General features: G+C 47.1%; 1 protein-coding gene across 2 annotated transcripts in view; it reads right to left on the bottom strand.

Moving 5' to 3' along the window:
• LOC144726534 (arf-GAP with GTPase, ANK repeat and PH domain-containing protein 1-like) overlaps positions 1 to 23,224 on the bottom strand; it is a 164,702-nt gene extending 141,478 nt beyond the window's left edge. For both annotated transcript variants that reach the window (XM_078605342.1, XM_078605341.1), the window contains exon 1: positions 21,521 to 23,224. In XM_078605342.1, the coding sequence (XP_078461468.1) occupies positions 21,521 to 21,692 (172 nt within the window). In that variant the 5' untranslated portion in view covers positions 21,693 to 23,224. The remainder of the gene's footprint in view (positions 1 to 21,520) is intronic.
• Positions 23,225 to 23,951: the final 727 nt, after the last annotated feature.

Genomic DNA, 23,951 nt, shown 5'->3' on the forward strand with positions numbered 1-23,951 from the left:
ATAGAAAGGAAAAAAACCTGAGAACATTTCTCAGTGAGAATATTTCGAAAACCTTCGATTCCAAAATAAATTTAAAAACACTACCCACTCCGGAATCACGGCCCAGATTTCATAGAAGTCACCTCACGGGCCCCAAGGATCATGTGACCGCACATTTACCAGCCATTTATCCGTCTTTTTCTGGCATGCGAACTCAAGCTCCGCAGCAAATTGATGCGCGTATTCCACAATAAAAGTGTAAATGTCACGTGCAATCTGTCCGCATAAAGTCTAAACCGCCCAGTGCACAGACTCGTTATCTAGAGCGCTGCCTTGGACATTGCTGAGGTTCGGCTTCTCATCCGCCGCGTGTGAGCGCGCGCGAAGCGGTCATCGTTTCTCCTATCCGTCTGCGACGTCCTCGACTTGTTATTATTTTTGGCCTTTTTCCACTCTCTCATTTTCCTCTTCGCCCTGATGACGGACGTGTTGTGATGGTTTGTTTTTAACTTAAAAGCGCTGTGATATGCTGTGGCAGTTTTAAACTCAAAACTAAACTGCGAGGCTCACATAACACACGCGCGCACAGCGCACACGCCGTACATGCACTTATACGCGTAATACCTTTGATGCGCCGAGACTGCAATATTCAAACCATGTAGGTCATGTTTCACCAACTTCCCCACTCCGTAGCTCACGCCTCTTCACCGTTGCCAATCCGTCGCACCCAGACCCGGCGCTACCGCCCAAGCATCATCGCGCTGTGTCAACACCGCCCGCCACGGCGGAGCCACGCGAGCGGGCCACGGGCTGCTGCCGTGGGGTCGGGCTCATCCCCAGCGCCAGGCTCAAGAGGTTTACATTTCATCTATCATCGCCACTGTCATCAAAGTCGTCGTCGTCATCATCGTCATCAAATCGCTCATTATCCCTGTCTTCATCGTCGCCACTGTCATCAAGGTTGTCAATGTTATCATTATCGTCATCATCATTGTGGTCACCACCGTTATTGTTGTGATGATCACTGTCATCATCATCATCAGCGACATCCATCATTGTCATCACCAGAATGAGAAATTGCATCATCGGCATCATCACGGTTATCGTCGTCAGCATCATCAAAATCAAACTTACACAATAATCATCGTCGTCTGTTTGTGCACAATTCGGACAGGTTTTGATAGGAACACATGCCTGCTATGAGAATTCGTGACAATATCAACGAGGAGAAATGCGATTATGAGCAGCTTGTGATGATGCAAGTTTCCCTGTGGAGTCTATCGCAACGCACGTGTCAATATTACTTTCCGCGTCTCATTTTGAAATGACTTTCACTCATTTTCCCATTTCAACATCCCCTTCACTAATCATCTCGTAGTGACAGAAGTCAGTCCTTGCTGCTCGTGGACACAACACGTTCCGATGGCCCCACCATAAGATTCCTGCCTTGTGCCACTTTTACGGTTTTGCTGGTGAATGGTGTCATGGACTCCGTGGGTCCCGTGGGTATGTATATTGAACTCAATTCACACAGTACATAGCCAACCGTGCTAATGGAAGGTGTGTGTGGAAGTCAGGGTTCAAGCGGAGTCGGGGCGGCAGGGTGGTTCAGTAGTAATGCTCGTCCCTCGCAGAAAGAAGGGCCCGGGTTCGCTTTCAAACTTCGGACGCGCCGCTCTTTGCGCGAGTTTGCCACGTTCTTCCCCTGTTCTGCCCGGGTTCTTTTTATTGAGACGTAAACCGCCCCGCGTTCAATTGAATTCGTGCAGGAAAATGTCACAATTTCGCACAGTGGCTTCGGCGTACAGTACAACCTTTTGGCGAAATGCTCATTTGCGGGCTCGCGGTTTGGTGCGCGTGTTTGCGTGCATGTTGTTTTTTCCTCGGTTTCTGCGGGCTTGACTGTTTACGAGCACGACAGCGTGTGCATGGGGGAGGGAGGGGGTGGGTGGTCTCTGAGCGCTTGTGGCTTTGCGTGTTGGCACGTGAGCAAGTGTGCGCAAGGCGCGCGCGTACGGGGGGGGGGACACTTTGCTCGTGGCTTGAAATCGAACCAAAGAGTCACAGCCGGAGCCCTCGTCCTGCCCCGGGGGGGGGGGCTCGTACAGCACTCAAGGTAGGGGATGACATCAGGACGGCCGCGTGTGACGACGCTGCATCTCTCTCGCACGGGACGCTGGCCGCCACCCCCTATCCACTGCCACCGCTCTCCTAACGCGCGGCCCCCACCACCGGCCTCTTGTCCATTTCAACCGCGCAGGAAACCACGAGCCGAGAGCCGATTTCAGAAAACAAGTTGCCCCCCATCCCCTCCACTCGTTCTCAGCAATCAGGGACGGATTCACCGAGACGTGGATTATGCGGAGGATGTAAGTGTGAGCGGGAAATTTCGATTTAAAGCTTTCGTGACTGCAGGGATTCATCTACTTGGTTCTTTCGGTAAAGTCACGTAGAAGGGAAATAATAAAATAATAAAAATAAAACATAATAAAATACAATTCCTCCCCTAACCCAGCTTAAATATACGCTGCCAAGCTTGGTGGTGTTCATTCAGACGCTGTCTGTCCGACAGACCTGTTCTTCACCTGAGGACGGCTGCTTGCGTTGTGGCCGAAACGTCGTGAGAATTGTATTTTATTAAGTTTTATTTTTATTATTTTATTATTTCCCTTCTACGTGACTTTACCGAAAGAACCAAGAAGATGAGCGGGAAAATGTGAAGCGCTTGATGGCTCGTGCTCCAAACGCGTACCCAGTTTGTGCAGACTCGCGGGAGATTTTCTTTCCGTCGTAATTGCAACTCAACGTCAAGCCGACATAATAAGTCGATCAGACACTTTGCAGTTTTGGGTCTTCCGAGTGCTGTCACCGTCACTGCCCAAAACTCCTGCGTGTTGGCACACGTGGCCACGCTGAAGTCACGGGAGGGCCTCGACCGTGCGTGAACGGCTGTCGAAGTGGGTTTTTTTTTTCAATACTTCGCAAAAAAACACATCTGCTTTCAGACCTCACCATTTCGACCGTCGTCACTATAAACGTCGCTTATCTCCAACCGGTTCAGTTTGTTTATGATCGGGCCTCGCTCGTAAAAAAAATGATGTCATGCCTCCAGGAGGATCAACACCTGGCTCTGGGTAAACAAATTAAGTCACCAACACATGACCTTGCTTCGTCACCCGCCGTGTTTTGAGTCTGGCCCTTCAGGGCGAGGGAGGGGGTAGCATCATTTGCAATGAATAAAGAAGAAGCCAATTTCCTCATCGCACACAAGGTTTAGTCAATACCCTGGGTGGGAGCGCACGCCTGTGTTTTGCATTCGAAGTGTAAAATGACACCAGACCTCTCGGACTTAATTGGCACCTGCGCGGCTGACACATTCCACCTGGGGGAACCGGTTGCGAGTCATTGTGCCCAGGCCAAGCTGTGCCACGCGATGCATGCATTGGCAGATTCACCAAATGTATAAATACACATGCACACATCCCCAATGTACGTACAGCATACGCTCAACAATTGTTACCAATTAAAATATACTTACGCCGATAAAAGGATGTACTCCCAACAATTCTGGCTTTCTTTGCAAAACAATTATCAGAAGCACTTACATTCATCACGTCCAAAGAAGGAACTTCCTGGAAAAGGAATGGGCCGAGGTTCTGTTAGAAATGTGACATTCCAACGATAAAAGATGCAAACGGACAAATTCATCCGTCGGCCATCACACGGGGTGACCTTAGCAGCACACGTTATACATGAACCAATCACACAGCAGCCTGCTGCTCGTCAGACAGGGGCATTGGTTAGCCACTTCTTTCCTGCAGTGTTGCAATGACAGAGGCCCTCATCGCCCCCGCACCAAGCACTCACCTTGGGCACGAGATAGCGACGCGGTGAATTTTGGAACAAGCGCATTTAACATTGAATAAGCCACAAACACGTGCAACAGCGAGGCCTGATCTGCAGAGAAAAATCTAAATTTTTAAATTGGAATCTTTAAATAAATTAAAACAACTCCAGCAGTTTTGTTTAAATGGGTGCCTGCACCAAACCGCGGCAAACGTCATAGACGGTAACAAAGACACGCTCCATCATTGGCTTGTGTAGTCTCCCTCGACCGTTTGTTTACGACCGCGTCCCCGTTGGGATTTATTGTTTGTGGCCCACAGGTGACAGAAAATTGTCCATGACGTTGACCAGATTGAAAGCCCCGTCGAACAAAAACACAATGGGCAGTATTTAAAAAAAAACCACGATGACTGTACTGTGATTGAGACTGGTTCTGGAACTGTCTGATAATAATAATTTAAAAAGCGCAATCGATGGCAACGCTGCTAAAATTTGACCGAGATCAAAATTTGCCAAAAACTTTGCTCACGTAATTATTAAACCAAAAATATCAGCCCAATTTTTACTGCCTATTTAGCATGAATATTTAACAAACGTACAGTGAAAAATGTACCCAGTGACCCCTTGAGAAAAATCACCAGACTTCAGACAAAAAATCTGCCTTATCATCCAACTGTTTATGTAATTTCTTCATTTTTTTGTTCAACCAACGCCCACAGAAACACAACCAAGCCACCGGGCGTGGTGTGAGCAACAGGTCCCCCGAGTGGCACGCGCGCAGCACGTGGCTGCTGTGAGCACGCCGCACTTGAGGATGACGGTGTCGGTCACGCTCGGTGTAAAAACAACGGCGATGGCAGTGAAGACGTTCACATCGCACCGTTCCCGCCTCGGTTCCGTACTGCGTGACTTCGTGTACAGTAGTTTCACGGGCTCTGAGCCCACGCTTACGTAGATTCGTGCGGTGGCCAATGTGTGCGTAAGGGTGTTCCTCTGTGTATATCCAGTACAGTAATGTTCATGGCGTGCGGTGGTTGCAGTGGTTCACGCGATGCGTTACCATCCCAGGTTCGATTTAAAGCCACTGATGGCATCAGTGGCAAGCGGTATCTGGACCTGTGCTGGGGCTACCGAAGGTCAAGTTTGCCTTAAATGTGTACCTGTCGTGTGGTGCATACACACTGGTACTGCGGTGGTAGTTGAGTGTGATGCTGGCTACTCCAAGCTCCTCCTCCTGTGTGCTGTGCTGGAATCGGTGGGCGCTTGCTAATGGCACTGGACCAAACACAGTCCGATGGGCTGGTATTGTGGATCTGCGTCTTTACATACTATATACAGACACAACAATATATACATGATTTGGTTACCTTTCCTAAAAATTTCACTCATATCGCGTTGTTGTACCGTTTGTTGTTGTAACGTTTTGACCCCTCCCCTCCTGAACATGTGTGGAAAAAATAGAGCTTTATGGCTCATCGGATTCCTCCACTATAAATACATATTCTGATTCAGAAAATACGGTATATACTTTATCTCCGCATCCCAACCCATCAGACGTCGTTCTGCGTCATCACATATACGTGCTCTGTCGTTCCAGCGCTTGCGCAAAAATGCATCCTTCACGCTCCACTTCGCCCACAAATTACCAGCTAAAGTACACAAAACAGCTGTCTGCAAGTGAAGTGGTGGCACGCAGCCCATGCCCGCAGGCCCGCGTGTGCGTGTGTGTGCAGTAGGAGCTCGAGAATTGATAGGTGGCGATGGGAAAGGGAGCCTGAGAGTGGAGTGTCTGTTCCTACCCGCTGATCAAAGCAGCCCATCTGCCCATTCATTCACCGGCGTTTGTCAATCTCCTGCTGGCTGAAGGGCTAGCCACACCTATAATTCACGGAGGTTTTATGACCTTACTTCCCCGCACTGGTCAGCGCCATGACTGCGACGACATCTCTCGAGAGTGTGGTCAGTCTGGGAAGTTAAGCAAAGTTAAGCCTCGTTAGTACTTTGGTGGGAGATGGAATAGAAGTAGTAGCAGGTGATGCGAGGTAGCTAGCAGAGGGCAGTACTGCAATGAGTTCTTGAATACTGCATACCTGTGTAGAGCTTTGAGTGATATCTCCTTGAATGCACGGTTTCTCTGGTTTAGAGCAGAGGTCGCAATCGGGTACCCGATACCCGTACCCTACCCGATACCTGGCTACCCGTACCCCGGCCGGGTACGGGTACCCGTTTGCGACCCTGGTGCGGCCGGGTACGGGTACAGGTAGGCCGTGAGTCACTGGTGAGTAACCGTTTGTCACTCATTTCCCAACGTCTTGTCTCTTCTCACAATTCAAGTTCCTAGAATCAACCCACCCGCACCTGCAACATGGCTTCATCCCAGAGGTCGCAATCGGGTACCCGATACCCGTACCCAGTACCCAGTCGGGTACGGGTACCCGTTTGCGACCCTGGTGCGGCCGGGTACGGGCAAGGAATCAAAACCCGTTTGCGACCTCTGGTTTACAGGTATCCCCCTCCATTTACGAAAGGGATGCGTTCCTCAAAGAAACACGAAGTTTCGTAAATTGGAACAGCTTTTACCATTAATTTAAGACCAAACCTGTGGCATGTGTTTCGGTAGTAGGGTCATTCCAACTGTACTCCTAACCTAAAAATGTATCACCTATATACAAAAAAAAATAATACTAATAATAATGAACATAAATATTAAAACGAATTTTTAAACAAAAAATAATTAACCTTTTCAGGGAACTCACCAAGAGATCCGCATGTTGGAATGACTGAAAAGGTGAGATATGGAGGCGTGACTGTTGCACCGTGATGCAGATGGATGATGCAGCCTCCCGGGTAGTTCTTGTTTGGTCCCATGTCGCGTGTCAGGTGAAATATCATGACTTCAAACTGTTATTTGGCAATAAAAATACATCTATCTGGTCAGGGTATTTTTTTACATTTCAAACAAAGTCATAAGAGTTGTCTCCGTGCTAAAACAACTGTTTTGTGGGGCGGCACTTATTTATATTTGCGGTTCGGAACCAGAAGTAAAAATCCCACAATTCTAGGGTGGTGAAAATAGCATTGTGTTTGACAACCATCTCCAGATTCCCAAAATAATGGTGGTGCTCTTTTTACCAACTACTGCGGAAAACTACGCAGCTCCCTGATGAGTGTTCCGGTTGTGCGGTGTGTTGTTCGGCATTATGATGTATGACGTTTGAGGTCTACCTGGCCTATGAGAGAGACCACGCGGATGTTCATATACCCTTTTTCCAGTGGTGTCATCAGTTGCTGAAAATTTAACCTCGGATGACAATGCAGTGTGCGTGTGTACCACTCCACCACAACTCATGTTTTGATCCACATAAAGACACATGAACCGAAACGTCGGAACATCATGATGGACGGAATCAGAATAAATGTATTACAGAATCAGCAAAGCCCAATAAGCTATACAGTCCATTTCAAGGGCCAATCAGCCACCAGACAACAGCGGCAGCAAAGTGTTAGAACAGTGACCAGTAAGCAGTAGAATCTGAAAACACATCATTGTATGAGGGATTGGCTGAGTTCATCATCCCAAGCTCAACCATCAATTATATGCTGATCAGAGTATATTTAAAAGAGCATTTCGGCAGGTATCCCATAAGAGTAGTCCAACGGCAATACACATTCTCGGCTAGCCCTCCATGGGAATTACCACTGGGTCTTCGAAGTCACAATTTCAATTTGCCTTTGGCTGAAACTCACATTGCGAAAGGGCGCGACGCCCAGCACAAACATAACACTTTCAAAAGGGTGAGCATGGCGCATTTGAGTTTACTCGGCAGAGACATTTTAAAATCAGCACTGTACACAGAGGCCTTAAGCAAACATCACGGTAATAAAAGACAAAGATCCCCCCTATAGCCTTAGCAGATTGTTGGGACAGGTTAAACTAAACAAACCTATTTTATATTTTACCAGGTCAGGCCCACGAAGCTATTTTGATCTTTTTCAGAAGCGACCTGGCCACAAATGATAGCTCAACAAAGCGGCTTATCACGTGGGACGTTATAGCAGCCAAACACTCTAAACGCGTGTTTATAAATGTGGAGGGAAAACCGGAGGACCTGGAGAAAAATCCACGCCACCACGAGGAGAACATGCAAACTCCAAATATACAGGCGTCAGGGTCAGGGTCGAACCCACGACCACCTGTATAACAGGCGAGGTGGTTAACATCTCGTCAGACACACACGGACCCTCTTTCGAGTCAATGGGAATCAAGGTTACAAAAAGACACATCGAATATTATGAAAATATCCGTGTTCACCAGCACCATATAAACATGCCACTGGATGTGTGGGGTAGCAACTGCATTGTGGAATAATGATTACTGCACCCAAAAGACCTTCACATTGCATCACTAATCAGCTGGAACAATTGACCCCCCCCCCCTCCCGACCTTCCAATTCAATGAATCGTCGCTATTCTTAGTTGTGAATCTATTAAATAAATATTTTTGTTTCACAATCTGGCGCATTACGAGCACCTCTAGTGACTGCAGAGGTGATGTGAACCCATGATAGTCGTGTACTGTACACTGAACATGTACAGAATTGACCATAGAGCAAGTCGGGTTGATTGATGATATCCAGCACACAACTAAGTCAATTCAGTGATGAGAACACCTGCGGCCGGTCGCCTCCTTGTGACTCTCCTATCGCTGCCGCCACCCTTCCCGTGAACTTCGCTCAGTGATTCCTCCAGCCATCCACCCACGGCTGAGATCTCGGTCACACCGTTTCATCTCAACCACTGCAGCTCAAAACGCCTCTCTTTCTGCTTTGTTCGATTGAAGAAACGTGTGACTCTTGTTTCTATTCCAAGCCAACCGTGACTTGTAAACGGATAAGCCAACCGTGCTATATCCTCCAATGGGCACGGTTGGCTACGTACGGTGTGAAAGAAGTTCAGCACACATACATAGTGCTGGGGCACATTTAGTCCTGTGCTCAGCAACTGTGTTCAACACGATCACTGTCAGTATTTGTGCGCACGCCGCACGCGCGCGCTGCTCGCAAATGCGCGGTCCTCACATGCCGGCACCATCGCGGGCGGGTGCGCGCCACGTGCGGGCATGCCGTGATGCAACGAGGAAGTGGTTTTTGAAAAAAAAAGTAACCATGCGACAGGAGAACAAAAAATTCGATGCAGTTGATGGACGAGTGAATTCTGCAACGCAAACAGAGCCATGTGCGTTTCGCGAATTTGACCCCTAAAGCGCATCACTCGAACTGGTACATCAGTCTTTTTTTTCAGCATATTTTGTTTGCACGGTTGGCTACAGTAGGAAAGTTCAACATACTATACATGCAGCCTTTGCGAAATGCTATATTTCACATCCTGCAAGAAGACGGAGGCTGTTCGGCCTTTTGTCTGCATCTAAATATCTACTTCAGGTCATAAATAATGTTCTTTGTCTTCCATGACAGACACGTTTAAGAAGTCGGACGATGTTTCTTGATGTGGCTATGCGTTGTTAGCGTTAGAACAAACGTGTCCGCTGCGTTATGTAAGGAGGCTGCAGCACAACGTAGCGAGTGATTTCAACACCATACAAACTCTCGATTTAGGGTTTTTGCCATGAACCGCGTGGTCTCAACAAAACGTGTGTGCCCCCAATTACCAAAGAACCATGACACAAAAAAACTAACGAAATGAGCGGTGTGTAGGATTCATACAAACTTTTGGACAAAACTGGAGAAGAAGAAAAACCCGTTGCAACACTTGGAATGTCCCGCTGTGTATTACGGTGCCAACGCCAGAACCGCTCCACGCATACCGTGGCGGTGCAAACAGATGAAGGGGATGATTATGGGGCTAGTTTGTCAGGTAGCGGGATTTTTACCACTCACACTCATCTCCGGTTACAGCGTGGCAGTTCTGGATTCAGTCCGCTATGAGGCTGCAGAGCGATCCAGTTTCATTGGCCCTCCTTGCGCTCCGTTTAAATTTGGACTTTGACACCACTGCTTCCACCAACGGCTGTTCGATCAAGCAGATTATCACAGGAAACACATGACCTGCCTCAAACCAAATCACTTGTAAACGTGCCCGATCTCATCAAGTCTTGGAAAGTTAAGCAGTGTCGAGCATGGTTAGATTTTAAGAATATAATCACAGTTCCAAATGGGTTTGTGGGATTTGTGGAAATGTGGCATTCATGCACGAATGGAAGGCCCATGGGACCTGGGCTTTCACTGATCCCAAGGAGGTGCCATGACGCCCAGTGACCACCCTAAGGTCAACCAAACCCAATGGGACTTCCAACCGGCTTACGGGGATTACCGGGAATACCACTCAGACCACTGAAACCACCAAAGACAGCACCACTGTTGCGACCACTCCATTCACCGGAAACTACCATTGGGACTGCACAGAATCAGCCAGAATCCGAAAACACATCAATGTATGAGGGATGATGATTGACTGAGTTAATCATCCCAACCTCAACCATCAATTATATGCTGATCAGAGTTAATTTAAAAGGGCATTTCGGCAGGTCCCTATAAGAGTAGTCCAACGGCATACACATTCTCGGCTGGCCCTCCATGGGAATTACCACTGGGTCTTCGAAGTCACAATTTCAATTTGCCTTTGGCTGAAAATCACATTGCGAAAGGGTGCGACGCCCAGCTCAAACATAACACTTTCAAAAGGGTGAGCATGGCGCATTTGAGTTTACTCGGCAGAGACATTTCAGCCAGAATCACCATCCCGGCCAGATAAAATGGACAATGCTTAGCCAAGCTAAGCTTAGCGCATCCACAGCGTAGCTGACCTAGATTCCCAATAGAATCGCAATAAAATCCCATTCTATTGCATGAATCTTCAATGGCCGATCCCCCTTCGAATCTAATTCAAATGTATGGAGATATAAACTTGGGAGTCGCCCATGCAACAACCATAATTATTGTTAAAATTGCCCAGGATGGAATCATAGAAATCGGATACAGTTTCTGCAAAAGTTGCCCGGCTCTAGGGGCAACGTACATCGCGTCCCAGCGTTTGTTGCTGAGGCAGGGTTTTTTTTCTCGTGCGAGCTTACTCCATTTCACCTGCTGCACAAACCTGTCACCATCTGCTAACCACACTTTCCATCCTACGTGCGGTACAATGCATCGGAACGTTTACATTTTTTTTGTCTGTCATGTCATTCAGCTGTAACACCCTTACAAAAACATACATACGCAACTGTGCTTTGTCAGGGTTCGACAGTGTTCAAGAAAATAAAATAATTCTCAAGTGTAACCATGATCAGGTGTGTCCGGTATGGCACAGTGAATGAGTGACAGTTTTTGTGCAAGTCTCACCGAAAGAAAAAAAAATCTGTCGACGACACCTTTCTTTCACACTGCCAGGTGTGGAAATACCCGAGGGCTGATCAATTCTCGCCTACGTGCAGATAATAAAAATGGTGTACCCATGCAGAGTACAAAGTACGGCTATTGTGGACTTATACACAAGTTGGGTTGGTGAAAGTAAACATCAGCCTAACCGTAGTAGACTCACTCGAGGCCAGAAAGGTTAGGCAATAAAGTTTTACAAAGAAGTCTCTTGTGACTCCTCAAAGTTAATCTTCCATATTCACCAATAAAGTGCTAATTATTACATGCCGCATGTGCTTTGCTGATTGATAAACGTGATAAGATGGTTGAATACTGAGAGGCGAGGAGCCCGCGGTTCTAAAAAGTCTTGATGGCAACTGTATAAAAGGTCACGCAGCAATCCACTTACGTCACTGGAAGATCCCTTCATTCAAACGCACAATGCGGTCAGTGTATCTGTGGCAAAACGAGCATTGGCCAGTGACTATTTATTACGCTGGAGGTTCAGACACGTCGGTAAAAATCTCAGATTCTGATAGTGGAGTTCCATTTATCTGCGGCGCAAACCACCGTTGCATTCTCAGCAGCCTCCCCAGGTCGAACTCCAACTTCCTCGGGGGCTTTCGGTGTTCTGCCATATAAGCTCTCCGATGTGCTTTCAGGTTTTTCCGAGTGTTGTTCAGTTTCTTGAAGAAGCTCCCAGGACGCGGAGGGAAACGTCAAGACGTGATGCCGCACATCAACACACAGAAATCCCGAAAAAAACATTGGAGAGCTAGGTGGGGCTTGTTTTATCAAACCGAGTGGGACGTCGATGGCAGCGGTGGTGGTAGTGATTGGGGCTGACTCGACTCTGGCCATGATTTCAACTTAAAAATGTGGAGTTCGGCTCGGCTTTACCAACCGCACGATAATATCAGTCTTACTCTTAGTTTTTTTCGGTAAAGTCACGTAGGTAAAACAATTGATCAAATAAAATAGTTTTAGAAGTTTTATTTTATTAATTGTTTTACCTACGTGACTTTACCGAAAAAACCAAAGAGTATGAATCCTTGCAGTCGCGAAAGCTTCAAATCTAGAATATCAGTCTTTCCTGTCTGATACAAAGCTGTTAATGTATTACGAATTAAAGCATGGGCATCAAGAACACGATGTAGTTTGGATACTCATCTCAACGAAATAAAGATTAGTGTTTAAACCTTCTTTAAAGAGCAAGCACGGGCTTTCATGCCGTGTATTTACATCACGGGGAGCCTTTTCTCTAAGCAATTTAATTGCCTCCACACGGGCATTTAAAAAAATAATAAACTCATTCCGTAAATAAATACAGACATTCCAGGAAGTTGGCCAATAAAAGTTCGGGCTCAATTTCTGCTCACGTCAGTAAATGGGGTTTAGATGCCAGGTTTTACAACACTAAGAACCGAAATTCATTAAGCGGCTCTGTGTGCCTGCATCAACGTCCAGCGTTCGTCCGTGCCCATTCACAACCTCGCACTCGAATAAAACACTCGCCTCATTCATGAGACGCATTCATTAATGGCCAACAGCAAGTGACCACATTACCCTTCTGCTAATTACAATGGGTCTTTGTTTTTCGCTCAAATTAGCTCATCGTCTTGACCTTTGCAGTTTTGACTCTGCCGATGGACAAGAAGTTTAACACCGGTCCGATTGTCTCTCTCTCTGACAATGACATTGTCTCAGTTATCTCTCTGGCCTGTAGTTTTCTACCCCTTCATTCGCTACCCAAGGGGACCCCCCCCCCAGTAGCAAATGTCCCCACCCAGCACAAGGTGTAAGCAGCGCTGGCCTGCATAATATAATTTCTCATAGGTCATGTCTCAGTACTGTATTTTATAACAGGTTTTTTGGGTAAAATCGCATAAATGTGTCGTTAAACCCATTACACCCGACACGACCAATTGGTAAGGTTTGTCACGTAAACAAAACATGCCAATGCATTACTAGTTCAGCACACCGGTGTGTTAGAGAGTAAATCCACAACATTGACGAGTACCGTGACATTTGACCAGTAATAACAACCAGCCTCATCAGGTGACAGTCAGAGTTGTGGAGAAATCCTCCTGTTTCGGTCTTAAAGTAGAGGGATGTGATGTCATCACTTGTGAACCAATCAGGTGCGAAGACGGGGGGGGGGGGGGTAATGTTTTCATATACATTAAAATGGAACTCTCACATTATTGGTAGGGTTACTCAAAGTGAATCAACGTACATAATGTATGTTCATAACGCATACACATTATGCATGTGCATTATGTATGTACACTCTGCCGCTTTTGGGTACATAAATCGCAATACCTGTTACTGGCTGCTCACAATTAATCACCATCGACGTATGACGATCTGTATAGGCATGCAGCTGGTGTTTTAATTCCATGAAATAAATGTTTAATTCCAAAGCCCTCCGATATAAATGTGGCACTGAACTGCCGCGAATAGCAGCCCGGTCATGCTGTCTGTAAATATCACGCCCACGACACGAACAGCTTTAAATGAATATCCATTTTTAAATGACCATTAAAAAAACACGACAATGAATGTGGAAACAACGCGACCACGGTTAAGCACACGTGTTTACACCCGTAGACTTGACTTACACCGTAAACTCGAGCACGTGACCCCATAAACAGAAGTGAATTAATGCAGCATTGTATTAATAAAGTTATTCAAGGTGGTTCGTAGTGAGTTGTGGGTCACCACACGCTATCAAAGACGACCTAAAGCATACCCAGAATTCTTATGGTTCAGTGGAAATGCACAAGACTCAAGAGAACCTAACTCAGGCATCCCAAAGACTTTCGGAGAAATGTCCTCAGGCGGCGCACGTGACTGCCTTGTAAACATTTGCCACTGGGCTCACGTCATCACGTCTCGGGTGGTTATATATGGCAACACTGAAGGCTTTAACTCGGTGATGTACACAACAGGAATGAAACAGCCAAACAGACAATTCATCATCCACCAAGATCAATCCACAACAAGATTGAGGCCTCCACAAGCCATCGCCATCTCTCAGTTCTTTCGGGTGTAACAATCTACCTAGCACCTGCCTACAAGATGATTTCATCACTCCATCTCCGTAGAGGATGTCCTTTCGGTACAATCCATCCCTTAGTTGCCACTTCATTGTTAGTTCCTGTTCAAGCCCAATTTGCACGATACCTTACTAAACAGTTCATGTCTCTCACCTCTGTTTTAGTTACTCTAATCCATGTCCTCCTATTTATGTACGTGTATAATCCCAAGCATACATCTGTCCATGCTTCTTTACACATTTATGAGCTTCTGTAATGTACGTACAGTGTTGTATTTGAATACAATCATAATAATGCCCTTTATTTACTCCAGAAAGCCTCGCTCAGTCTCGAGATTCTGATTCAGGAAGGTGCGGCCATTGCGACGTTTGGTCAATTCCATTTATGAGTGTTTGGCATGTGAGAGGAAACTGGAGTGTCCGGAGAAAACCCACTACAAATACAAGGCGGTGAAACATAGACCTCTGCATAGACAGGTTCGACAATGAATTGCCGCACTGCCAACTCCTGGCCATTTTCCAGCCTAAGCTAGCATTCTCTGGCAGTCTCCCATCCAAAGTTCCAGGCTCAACTCTGCTCAGGTTCTGAGATTTGATGAGATCGGATGCATGCGGAGTGACGTTTTCCAATAAAATTATGCAATAAGCAGTACAACATTTCACATCGATAGCTGCTGAACGTGCACCATTGACGCCAAGTTGGTAACAAGCTGCAAATTAAAACCCACAACTATGAATGACAAGAGAATAGCAAACACTGATATAGCATGTGCATGCAAGGGTATATACATGGTTTTCATATCCCGTACAGTACAATGCTGCACACCATTTCCCGTCTGAATAAAGACCTGCGCTGTAACCAGTAACGATAAGCATAACCGTGTAACGTATACCCACTCTCTGTGCATGTAAACAAAACGGACATGCATCTATGTATAGCTCGTGTGATGTGTGCGTGTTTAGCCATGTGCTGATGAAGCCTTATCTTGAGCGCGCTAGGCTGGGGACATGGCCAAGAGCTCAGACGGTCTTAGCCGAGACCGCGAGGATTGAAAAGTAAAACAACGTGAGATTTGCTCTCCAAGAGACCCTGAAGAGGAGCGTGAATGCTTCACCATACAGAGACAAACTCATCTTCTTGGTTCTTTCGGTAAAGTCGCGTAGAAGTGAAATAATAAAATAATAAAAATAAAACATAATAAAATTATCCTTACGACGTTTCGGCCACAACGCAAGCAGCCGTCCTCAGGTGGAGAACAGGTCTGTCGGAAAGACAGTGTCTGAATCACAAACACTAAATCACAGACACTGTCTTTCCGACAGACCTGTTCTTCACCTGAGGACGGCTGCTTGCGTTGTGGCCGAAACGTCGTGAGAATTGTATTTTATTATGTTTTATTTTTATTATTTTATTATTTCCCTTCTACGTGACTTTACCGAAAGAACCAAGAAGATGAATCCCTGCAGTCACGAAAGCTTTAAATAGAGACATACTCTTTGTTTTTTTCGGTAAAGTCACGTAGGTAAAACAATCAATAAAATTAAATAAATGAAAACAACTAAATTAAAATAAATGAAAACAACTAAATTAAATCAGTGATTTAATTTAATTGTTTTAATTTATTTTATTGATTGTTTTACCTACGTGACTTTACCGAAAAAAACAAAGAGTATGAATCCTTGCAGTCGCGAAAGCTTCAAATCTAGAACATACAGAGACAAGCAAGCAAGTTAAAAAGGCACTACCGTGTAGAACTTGTACAACTCTTAGGTTGCATACGATGACACAAGAAGATCCATTCTATTCGTACCCCGACGAAACAATAGGGTGGAATTATAGGAAGAAAAAAAAAGTACTTGTTATACCAAAGCCTCGATATGTATTCCCACCAATCTCGGTGCGATTAGAGCATTCAATCTTTTGATACTATCCTCTGCAAGATACAGTAGTCTCTAAAGTTGAAATCGGCGGGGCATCTATAAATGGATGATGGTACGTGTGAGGCTGTAACTGGACTTGCAAGTGCTGGGTGTGGTGCTGAATTAACCACCCTCCTGCACTGCGTTTGACATGCACGTGATGGATGGATGAGCGTTACTATTAATATTACGATATTGTCTTTTTTATGATTACTAGTAGTATAGTCTGTATTATTATCTTTAGCACACGTACAGCTCTGTCGTCAAGCCACTGCTGGGTCAGGTCCTCCCCACACACCTGTTGTGGGTCGTGGGGGTTGTTTGACCATACTTCACCACGCCGGTGATTGCAGGTCGGTGAAGGTGGGGTGCATAGTCGTGGGAGCATAGAAGTACAGCACAACAATGGCTACGCGTGAAGCACGTAGCCCCAGTATGTTTGTACCTTTTAGCAAATTGATAGTCAATCCAAAGTGTACACAATTCGATCAAATTACCCGCGACAGGTGGCGTGCATTTCCTTATCTGTTTGATTAAATTCAAAACCTGTACATTTTAAAATCCAGTGGCAACTACAGTACGGTACTGCAAAGTTGTTGCTAGTCTCTGAGTGGAACTGCGTCCGAGACAAAGATTAGTTCTAAAATATATATAGATACATGCATGACAGTACTGATATGCGAAACTGTGTAGAGTAGTATTAAGAAGTGTGTGTCACCAATTAATTATACACACACTACAGAAAGCCTTTTTCACACCGACTTCAAATGCATTGAGATTATTGAGATTATTTTGGTGCTATAAATGTCCAAATTAGGGGCCACTTTGTTGAGCTCTAATTTGTGGCCAGGTCGCTTCTGAAAAAATAAGTTAGTATCTCGCTGGGCTTTGCTTGGTGAGATGAGGATAGTTGAGTTTTATTTGTACGTGTTTGGGTGATTTGTTTACATTTCTTGTACTTGGCACTACCATCGTGTTTTTGAACTATTTGTTGTTGTAACGTTCTTACCCGCCCCGACTGGACATCTGTAAAAAAAGAGCTTTATAGTTCATCTTCTTGGTTCTTTCGGTAAAGTCACGTAAAAGGAAAATAATCAAATAATAAAAATAAAACATAATAAAATAATTCTCACGACGTTTCGGCCACAACGCAAGCAGCCGTCCTCATGTGGAGAACAGGTCTGTCGAGAAGGCAGAGTCTGTTCTCCACCTGAAGACGGCTGCTTGCGTTGTGGCCGAAACGTCGTGAGAATTATTTTATGATGTTTTATTTTTATTATTTTATAATTTTCCTTCTACGTGACTTTACCGAAAGAACCAAGACGATGAATCCCTGCATTCACGAAAGCTTTAAATAGAGCTTCATAGCTCATCGGATTCCTCCGGTACAGATCAATATCCTGTAACCCTGATACATCAACGGCATTCGGGGCACCTTCTTCCGACGTGGATTGTGCACGCTCTGTTACACAGGTGAACGACATCGACGGCCACACACACACCACTCGGTACTGCACATAACGAACGTTGTGCTACTTCAAGTTACATTGGCCAACAAATTTCTGGTGGTCACTGGGGGGGGGGGAAGAAAAAAAAACCCCATAAAAAACCAAGAAACCCCCAAAAAAACCCACCCTTCCAAACGAGTCGCGTTCAACAAGTCCCCTACACAACATTCAAATAAGACAGGTTTTTGTTTTAATGCATACAGTGCACAGCCATGAAAAAAATACCGATTTAAGGGGCTCCATCGGCAGCGGTGTAACGAGCAAACATAAAAAAAAACTCAGCCGCCAAGTTCATCATTAGCACTGCCTCACAGCTGAAAATATAGCTGAAAGTGCCAGCACTTAAGGAAATGGCCTTGCTTCAGATCACACGTAAGGCGCATTGATGTATTGACTCGGCAAGTCTCTCTGCCCGTCATCTCACTTCTTTCAGCTTTAAGCCATGCTGAGTAGTGCCCTTTCAACTGGTAAAATAGACAAATCACCCCCCCCCCCCCCCCCGAAAGAGTCTCCGATTTAATGTGGATATTTTTTCTTGCGCTGTAAGGCCGTGTTAACGACGAAAGTAGTTTTTTTACATTTTCTGACTTTCAACATTTCCCATGCCTCGTAATGTGTGTACAGGTTTAGCTTATCAACTGCTGGATGAGACCCGTACCCTGTCCCTGCGTTACCCCCTGCGGCAAATTTTCACGACGCCGGTCACTGCGCATTGGTGGCGAATGGCGCGTGTCAGCAGCACTGTAGTCGCAATAGTCCGAATACATCACTCTATACCAAGGCCGTAATTATATATATTGGGGGGGGGGGGGACATCCCTCCCAATAAAAAAAACCCATAAAAACACATCCCCCCCCCCCCTCAATATTAAATATGCTCAAAATGCCCCCCCCCCCCCCAATATCTTACCTATAAAATATATTTCTGTTTATATGATTGTGATTATGTTTGTACTTTATTCATCCATAATCTCTGCCATTACATACAATAAAACAAGAAAAGGTAAAAATAGAACAAACAGAGCAATGTAATACAATACACTATTAGACATTATTGTAAAAAATAAATTAAAAAGTCCATCCTATGTGTCAGTGAATTTTTAAAATATTTTAGGCAGGAAATTCGTTTTCAAATTTAGATTTTTTTTTCTGGGGGGGGGGGGCCCTAGACCCGCTGGAAGATTTGGTCCCCACCAAATGTTGACTCCATGGCTACGGTCTCGCTTTATACGCATGCCATGCGGTGAGTTGCGACGTGTTGCAGTGTGAGGTCCAAGCTGCTGGTCACAAGTCGGTGGGTGCACACGTGACTTACAATCCCAAAACCGTGGCCCTAAATCGAGCTTCAAAGTCCCCAAACCGTGGAAGCAAAGTGATAAAAAAAAACCCCGCAGGCCACGTCACTCGTCGCACGCGTACTCTATACACCGGAAGAGTACCGTATGTACATGCACATTTCAAATTGTTTTCTTGAATGCATTTTCTGTACACGCATTTATACATACGCACATAGTGCAACGCGTCATTTGCATATGGGCGCCCTGCATTACGTCTGTGTAGACGCAATGTGTGTGGTGGGTTTGTGTGTTTGTTCGGAGAGATTTGAGTGTTGATTTGGAGATCATAATAAGCTCACGTTATATTTCAATAGCAAGGCTGGTCCAGTGGTACTATGTGTGAGCACAGCACGTGTGGCATGCACGAGCTGCACAATTTGTGTTGTTGTTAATCTTTAAAGCCGGTACGTCGCTGCCAGGATAGAACTTGAGTGGGCAACCACCATGCATACCAGGTGGTATAGGTTGCAGCTGTACGTGGTTTGGCAGCAGAGGGCAACCAACTTCGCGTTGGACTGTGGTCACGAAATCCGCACGACCAGAATGGCATTGGAGAGGCCCTCATCCAACTGTGGATCAACTGTACATGAACTCCTGCCAAAGCAGCCCCCTTTGTATGGTTTACATGTGGTGATATATGCCGTGTGCGTGTTTGCTAAAGACAACACGATACTCAGTGCACTCTTTACGTATATACATGATATATTGTGTGGATATACAGTTTTTATTTTGAGGAAACGCAAGTGCAATTGTGGTACAAACCTTTAAAAACTTACTGTCTACAGATATATATACTGCACACCTATACTGTACGTAAATTAAAAACCCAAAACCGCATGCCACGCTAAAAGAGTGTGAATTGCATTTCGGTAAAAATGTTGCCCACGGGGCAAAAAGGCTAAGGCGGGCACAGCGGAGTTGTCATGGCGATAACAAATCACACAGATGATCACACAGATGATCTCACAGATGATCTCACAGATGATATCAGAGATGAGCAAAAGATGATCTCACAGATGATCTCACAGATGATCAAACAGATGATCAAACAGATGATCTCACAGATGATCTCACAGATGATCTCACAGATGATCACACAGATGATCTCACAGATGATCAAACAGATGTTCACACAGATGATCAAACAGATGATCACACAGATTATCTCACAGATGATCTCACAGATGATCACACAGATGATCTCACAGATGATCACACAGATGCTCTCACAGATGATCAAACAGATGTTCACACATATGATCAAACAGATGATCACACAGATTATCTCACAGATGATCTCACAGATGATCACACAGATGATCTCACAGATGATCAAACAGATGATCTCACAGATGATCTCACAGATGATCAAACAGATGATCTCACAGATGCTCACACAGATGATCTCACAGATGATCTCACAGATGATCTCACAGATGATCTCACAGATGATCAAACTCCACCTCGACGTGAAGCTACGGCCAAAAAAATACGACGACGAAGCATTTCACCAGCTACAGCAGCAGCGACGATGTCGTGGTCCACTCTTAAATTAAGAGTTCGCGATCACAACGTGACCACAACAAGCCATAGACGGGATGATGTGCCCCCCACCCACCTCCAAAGGTAACGAATTCACTTGATTTGTGTCAACGTGCTCTACCACCCACCCCGACACGCAGACGCCAAAACGAAGAAGTACGCGTACCCAGCGAACAGGCCAACGTTGGCCCAACGTTTGAGGCTGAGTCGATCTAGGGGGAGGCCTAGGACCGGTGCAGATACTCGTCACTTGGTGTTGGAAGAGCGGGAGTCGAACTCGGGTGGCCGGGCTCCCCCCCGCACACAAAGACAAAGATCCCCCGTGCAGCCTTAACGGGCTGTTGGGGCAAGTGCTGTTAGCGAGCAGCACCTATGAAGGCCGGGGTAGCCAGCACCACGCCCGGCCGCCTTTGTCTCCCCAGCGACGATGTTTTTACGCACGGCACCAGGTACTCATTTGAGGCCGAGTCAACCTAGGGGTGGCCCAGGACCGGTCCAGATAATCGTCAGTGCGTTAACCACTACACTGCCGCTTCCCCGTACACGCTCCTACACACACAGTGTTCTCGTTGGTTCCGTAGGTGTTTGCTGGAAATTCCACGTTGCCCTGGCGAGACCCATTTTTCACCGTATTAATGAAATGCATCAACTCCTGTTGACCGTACACTGCAATTACTGAACGACCCTAAGTTCAAGCAGGTGGATTTTACCAAACCCGAATGGCATTACGCAGACATCTTCACTTAACCCCCTAAATCGACCAGGGTGGTGAAATATGGTCAAATTTCCCCTCCTGGCAAGGCGTTGATTGACAAAAGCCTGTCCGTAACAACAGATGAGAAGCCACTCATCCAGCAGCGAATTTGGCAAGATGACTCTCCATGCGTGCACGCACCTCATCCTCCTCCTGCACGTGGCTGAGTGGATGGATGGGGGGGGTGGTGCCATGCGGCTCGCTCACCTTCGATGCTGATGACTCTCTCGCGCAGCTGCAGCTGAAGCTGCGGGTCCCGCACCTGCTCCAGGAGGTGGTACAAGGCGTAGATGTTGGGGTGGACGCCCTCAAAGCGCTGGATCTCCTCTCGGATCGCGGCCGAGACTGCGCCAGGTCGACCACCCCTCGTTCGGTCCATGGTGCAGGTCCAGCGCTTCTTGCTCTACAGTCCACAACCTACAGTCTACAATCCACAGTCCACAACCTACACTCTACAGTCCACAATCTACAGTCCACAATCTACAATTCACACTCTACAGTCTACACTCTACAGTCTACACTCTACAGTCTACAATCTACAATTCACACTCTACAGTCTACAGTCCACACTCTACAGTCTACACTCTACAGTCTACAATCTACAATTCACACTCTACAGTCTACACTCTACAGTCTACACTCTACAATCTACAGTCTACAATCTACAGTCTACCATCTACAGAGGCCCTCCTTTACCACCCAACTCTTCCACCCCAATTCCTCCTCCTCCACTCTCCACCGACACCCCTGACCCCTCCTTGCCACTCTTTCAACTCCACCACGTGTACGCTCCTCCACAACGCCGGTCTCTCTCTCTATAGCTCTCTCTCTCTGGTGTTGGGACGTTCCACCTCTCTACGAAACCCTCCTTGATTCTCTTGCCCCGTGGCCCCGAAGTTTCCAAACAATTGTGTTGATATAAACTCCGCCCAAGGTCCCCACGCTCTCACCAAGACCAATCAACAACGCCACCAAGTGATGCTGGAGAAGCAGATCGGAGCAGGCACCGGCAAATCGTGAATCAACACCCACACCACCCCCCCTGCCTAATGAAGATTCTCATCGGCATCAGCCTCGGAAGAGACAGAGCCACGGAAAACACGGTGGTGGTGGTGGTGATGTGGAACAACCAAGACTCCTGCGATGACTGCCAGAGTCTTAAACCACAACCACCACAACCACCAGCACTGTAAATCCAGGTGTTGGAGAACGCAGCCGGCAAGAAGCAGGTGGAGGCGTTGTATCGTATCCACAAAGTCCGTCTTCTGATGACCCTGCGTGGAATGTTTTACTGAAACAGTCTCTTAGAGTAGCAGTAGCAGCATGAGTTGAGTGACCCAGGCTCGGGGTTTTATTCCGCAGATCAGCTTTGCGCAATCAGCAGCAGCAGCTGTGGACCCCCCTTCCTAGGGGACCATTCCCCTACCGACTCTTGAGCAGGTGACGGCTGCTGCTGATGATGCTGCTGATGATGTTCATGATGACGGCGATGGTACAAAACAACAAAAACTGAAGGTAACTTTGACCGGAGAAGTGGCTGCTGCTGGTGGTGGTAGAGGAGTGCTGGAATTACAGCAGCGATGGTAGCTGCTGCTGCTGCTGATGGTATATCCCTGCTGGTAACTTGGTAGCAGCGCAGGTGCCTGGCGATGATTGATGGTATTCAACGGCGATCGTAAGTTGTTAGGAGAGCAGGTCGACTGCTATTACCCACTGTACACACTCACGATCCTCAACACACCACTTTGTCGGTGTTTAGACTGAACTCATCCTCTCCAGCGCAGTGCCTTCCACGCGTCTTGCTGCCCGGCTCTCCGACACGTGTCGATCTCACGCCTCCTCCTCCTCCCGCCTCCTCCTCCTCCTGTCTCTCCGCCGCGTGTCCGGCACCCACGGCCGCCGAGTCGCAGCACCTCAACCCCGCGGGGTTGCTGGGCGAGACCGCGCCGACGTCACCGCGTGTGGGCAGGAGCGACAACCCCCACCCACCACCGCCCCCCGCGGAGCCCCTCCCCTGCCCCCCTAACTCCCCACCCCTCCACCCACACCCCAACCTCCACCACCCCTCCACCCCCACCCGCCCCCACCCGCCACCACCCCTCCACCCCTCCACCACCCCTCCACCCCCACCCGTCACCACCCCCCCACCCCTCCACCCCCACCCGCCACCACCCCTCCACCCCCACCCGTCACCACCCCCCCACCCCTCCACCACCCCTCCACCCCCACCCGCCACCACCCCCCCACCCTCCACCACCCCTTCACCCCCACCCGTCACCACGCCCCCACCCGTCCACCACCCCTCCACCAACCCCCACCCTCGTAGCGAGTGTCACGTGGGCAGGGGGTTGGGTTGTGTGCCATGTGCCACCCGCCCGCCTTGCCAGTGGGCGCTCCCTCGCTAACAGCACTTGCCCCACAGCGGTCTGCTCAGGCTGCTGTAAGTTTGTGCGAGTGCGAGTGAATGTGTGTGTGTGAATGAATTCGTGTATATGGCCCTGTCACTCACTGTAAGAGTGTGAGTAAGTTTCTGTGAGTGAATGCGTGTGTGCTGTGGCGGTGTGATTGCGTGAGTCTGAGTGAATGGGGCCGTCTGTGGATTGAATGATTTTGAAAGGCTGTCACATTTAAGCGTGGG

Source organism: Lampetra planeri, chromosome 2, assembly GCF_965212315.1.
Source record: "Lampetra planeri chromosome 2, kcLamPlan1.2.h2, whole genome shotgun sequence".
NCBI classification, from domain to species: Eukaryota; Metazoa; Chordata; class Hyperoartia; order Petromyzontiformes; family Petromyzontidae; genus Lampetra; species Lampetra planeri.